The 4,105-nt window shown below is 44.2% G+C and overlaps 1 protein-coding gene across 1 annotated transcript; it reads right to left on the bottom strand.

The window, feature by feature from the left end:
• Positions 1-1,350: 1,350 nt before the first annotated feature.
• Positions 1,351-3,865, bottom strand: LOC140182281 (uncharacterized). Its single transcript, XM_072228435.1, has 3 exons — positions 2,990-3,865; positions 2,120-2,898; positions 1,351-1,759 (listed from the first exon to the last, which is right to left on the bottom strand). The coding sequence occupies exons 1-3, from the start codon at positions 3,863-3,865 to the stop codon at positions 1,351-1,353; spliced, it is 2,064 nt and encodes a 687-aa protein (XP_072084536.1).
• Positions 3,866-4,105: the final 240 nt, after the last annotated feature.

The raw sequence follows: 4,105 nt of genomic DNA, 5'->3' as shown, positions 1-4,105 counted from the left end.
CGGAGCCATCCCAATGCTCGCATGAAAGCTGTTGTTGTACGCAAACTCCACTAATGGCACGTATCGGTCCCAACTTCCGGGTTGATCTAATACACATGCTCTTAGCATATCTTCCAATGTTTGAATAGTCCTTTCCGATTGTCCATCAGTTTATGGGTGTTGTGCGGTACTGAGACATAGCTTCGTACCGAAAGCCCTTTGGAAGGCTCCCATAAACCTTGAAGTGAATCGGGGATCACGGTCTGACATTATGCTCAATGGCACACCATGCAACCTTACTATCTCTTTGATATACAATCTTGCTAACTCTTCCATAGAACAATTCACTCGAATAGGCAGAAAATGAGCCGATTCGGTTAGGCGATCCACGATCACCCGAATCGCATCAACTCCCGACCTAGTCCTCGGTAAACCGGTCACAAAATCCATAGCAATTCCTTCCCACTTCCATTAAGGAATCTCAAGTGGTTGTAGCATTCTTGACGGTTTTTGATGCTCTATCTTCACTTTCTGACAAGTCAAACACTTGGATACCACTGTAGCTACATCACCCTTCATCCCAGGCCACCAGAACATCTTCTTCAAGTCATAATACATCTTTGTGCTTCTGGGATGAATAGAAAACCCACTGTTGTGAGCCTCTGACAATAAATCTTGCCTCAAACTTCCTACATCCGGTATGCAAATTCTTCCCTTGTATCTCCATAACCCTTCATCATCCTTAGTGAATTCTTCGCGCCTCTTATCACCAACTGACTGAAATAATTGCTGAAGCCTCTGCTCATCTTGTTGAGCTCTTTGTATTTCTGATTTAAACGTGCTTGAGATTTGTAGCAGGTTCAAACAAGCTCTTCCGGCAACTTCACCAATATCCAGCTTAAGATCTACAAACTTATCCACTAGCTCTTCTTCCTTGATTCTCATCCAAGCAATTGTTAAAGATTTCTGACTCAGAGCGTCTGCTACTACGTTCGCCTTTCCAGGGTGATAACTCAACTCGAAGTCATAATCTTTGAGCAATTCCATTCACCTTCTCTGGCGCATATTTAGTTCTTTCTGATTAAAGATATACTTGAGACTCTTACGATCAGAAAAGACGCTAAACCTTACTCCGTATAAGTGGTGTCCCCAAATCTTCAATGCAAACACAATCGCCGCTAATTCCAAGTCCTGAGTGGGGTAATTCACCTCATGCGGTCTCAGCTGACGCGATGCGTAAGCCACCACGTTCCGGTGTTGCATCAACACGCAACCCAAACCCTTCAAGGAAGCGTCATAGTACACTTCAAACGGTTCATGCGATTCCGGCAAGATCAAAACAGGTGCTGAAGTTAATCTCTGTTTTAACGTCTAAAAACTCTCTTCGCACTCCGACGTCCACACAAATGGCACTTCTTTCCTTGTCAACTTTGTCATTGGTAGCGCAATCCAGGAAAATCCTTCGATAAATCTCCGGTAATATCCGGCTAAACCCAAAAAGCTCCTGACTTCCATCACAGTCGTCGGTCTTTCCCATTCCATCACCGCTTCTACCTTTGAAGGGTCTACGGCTATTCGTCCTTTGCTCACCACATGACCTAAGAACTTTACTTCTTCCTTCCAGAACTCGCACTTCGACAACTTAGCATACAACTTTTGCTCCTTTAGGATTTGCAACACAATCCTCAAGTGTTGCTCATGCTCTTTCACCGTCTTAGAATAAACTAAGATGTCATTTATGAAAACCACCACGAATTTGTCGAAAAAGGGACGAAAGACTCTGTTCATGTAATCGATGAAAACAACAGGTGCATTCGTTAACCCAAAGGACATTACCGCAAACTCGTAGTGTCCATAGCGTGTCCTAAATGCCGTCTTAGGGATATCATCTTCCTTCACTCTTATCTAATGGTAACCGGATCTCAAATCAATCTTGGAAAACACTCCTGCTCCTTGCAATTGATCCATCAAGTCATCTATCCTTGGCAGTGGGTACTTATTCTTCACAGTCACTTTATTCAATTGTCGGTAATCCACACACAATCGCATTCCTCCATCTTTCTTTTTTACCAATAAAACTGGCGCTCCCCACGGTGATACACTCGGTCAAATGAACCTCTTGTTCAGAAGCTCTTCCAACTGAGTCTTTAACTCTGCCAGCTCTATCAGAGCCATTCTATAAGGCACAATCGACACTGGTCCGACTACCGGCACCAATTCAATTGTAAATTCAATTTCCCTCTGAGGTGGAAACTCAGGGATATCTTCCGGGAACACTTCTGCAAAATCTTTAACCACTGGTATCTGATCCAAGTTCTGCGCATCACCCAACGTATTTGCAGCCAATAGAATATAACCCTGACACTCCTTCCCACTACAATGCACCATTACAGAGTTCAGGTAATACCCCATAGCTAGGACTGCCTCATTCTCTCCTTCTGGCATAAACTGAATTGTCCATTCAAAGCAATCCAACAAAATCCGGTTCTTCGACAACCAATCAAACCTCAAAATTATCTCCAGCACCACCATTGGTAAACAGATCAAATCGTGTACAAATTCTCTACCCTCAAGCTTGAAACCTACTTGTCTACAACCTGACCTAGTCATAATTGTTTGATGCGGAGTATGCACATACATATCAAAAGGTAACTTTGACACTTTTAAACCTAATTCCTCAACTTTAACAAACGAAATAAACGAATGTGAAACTCTAGTATCATACAATGCAACTAAGGGCTTATCACCAATTAGACATATACCTCTCATCAATGGATCTGCCTTGGAAGCATCCTTGGCATTCACAGCAAAGACTCGACCTTGATGCTGACTCTGGCCTGCATTCTGATTCCTCCTACGAGGGTAATCCCTCGCAATGTGGCCAGGAAACCCACACTTGAAGCAACCACCTAAACCAATCTTGCATGAGTCATAAGGGTGAAAATGTCCACAATAATTACAAGCTAAATCCGGAGAACTCTTACTCTTATTTTCTCTTCCCTTAGCATACTGAAACTGATTCTGATTGTTCTTTCTGAAGCCCCCTTGGATGAAAGTACTTGCCACGCCCTCGACTAGAGCTCCCTCCATGAGTGTCCTTGGATACCACCACGGTCTTGGCATACTCCTTCATCACTCTAGCCTTATTCACCAAGTCAGAGAAGACACGGATCTCCATAGGAGCCACAGCAGCCATAATGCTCTCCATTAAACCCCTTTGGTACTTAATGCACCTCCAGCTCTCGAAAGTCTTCGAGTCACCCTGACACACCCGAGAAAACCTACAAAGCTCTTGGAACTTGGTGTACTCAGCGACAGAAATGGAACCTTGCTTCAGCTGCATTAGCTCCATCTCCTTCGCTTCCTCTGCAGACTCAGGGAAGTATTTCTTGTAGAAAGCCGTTTGGAACACCTCCCATGGAATGTCGGCGTTCTGAAGCTGTAGCAAACGACACTCAGCTTGCCACCAGGGCTGGGCCTCTCCCGCTAGCTGATAAGCGGCAAACTCTACATATTGATTAAGAGGAACATGCTGCGCTTGTAAAGCACGCTCTATAGCCTGGAACCAGTGGTTCACTTTAGTAAAATTTGTGGATCCTCGAAAAGTTGGCGGATAAACCTTACGGAACGTTGCCAAGTTCATCGGAACTACTCCCGTGTTATCGCCATTTCCCTCAGCATTATTATTGGCATTTCCTTTGCCATTTCCATTACCATTCCCCACCGGTTGGCCTAACCTCTGAACAGCTTGCAGAGTCACAGAAGCATTCGCTTTCATGGTGTTCACTAAGTTAGCCATGGCTGCCATGAACTCGGCATGGTTATCAGCTGGTTGCTCATTCCTACTTTCCCGTGTACGTGTCCGACCTCGCACGTGAGTGGCCATTAGGGTTCCTGTCTACACCAAACAATCGATATCAAGGTGATCAATCTCAATATCAAAAGCCTAGTATTTAAATTATCCCAAACAGGCACTCACAAACAAGCATGCTATGCATATATCAAGTAGATAACCTAATAGCGTCAAAGAAAAGACTCACAGAGTATGCAATGAAGCACAATCGGTCCATCCCTCAGGCTCACGAGGACGAACCGCTTTGATACCACTAAATGTAATACCCTAATT

The sequence above is a fragment of the Arachis hypogaea genome, chromosome 19, assembly GCF_003086295.3.
Source record: "Arachis hypogaea cultivar Tifrunner chromosome 19, arahy.Tifrunner.gnm2.J5K5, whole genome shotgun sequence".
NCBI lineage: Eukaryota > Viridiplantae > Streptophyta > Magnoliopsida > Fabales > Fabaceae > Arachis > Arachis hypogaea.
This window is presented reverse-complemented; position numbering and strand designations above follow the sequence as displayed.

Bases quoted from the DNA above. Each gene is read 5' to 3' on its own strand.
- LOC140182281 (XM_072228435.1), bottom strand. From the start codon at position 3,865: ATGGCCACTCACGTGCGAGGTCGGACACGTACACGGGAAAGTAGGAAT. The intron at 2,899-2,989 runs GTATGCTAAGGG...GACTCATGCAAG, and splicing joins AACAATCAGAATCAGTTTCA to ATTGGTTTAGGTGGTTGCTT. The intron at 1,760-2,119 runs GTTGGAAGAGCT...TTACATGAACAG, and splicing joins CTGGCAGAGTTAAAGACTCA to AGTCTTTCGTCCCTTTTTCG.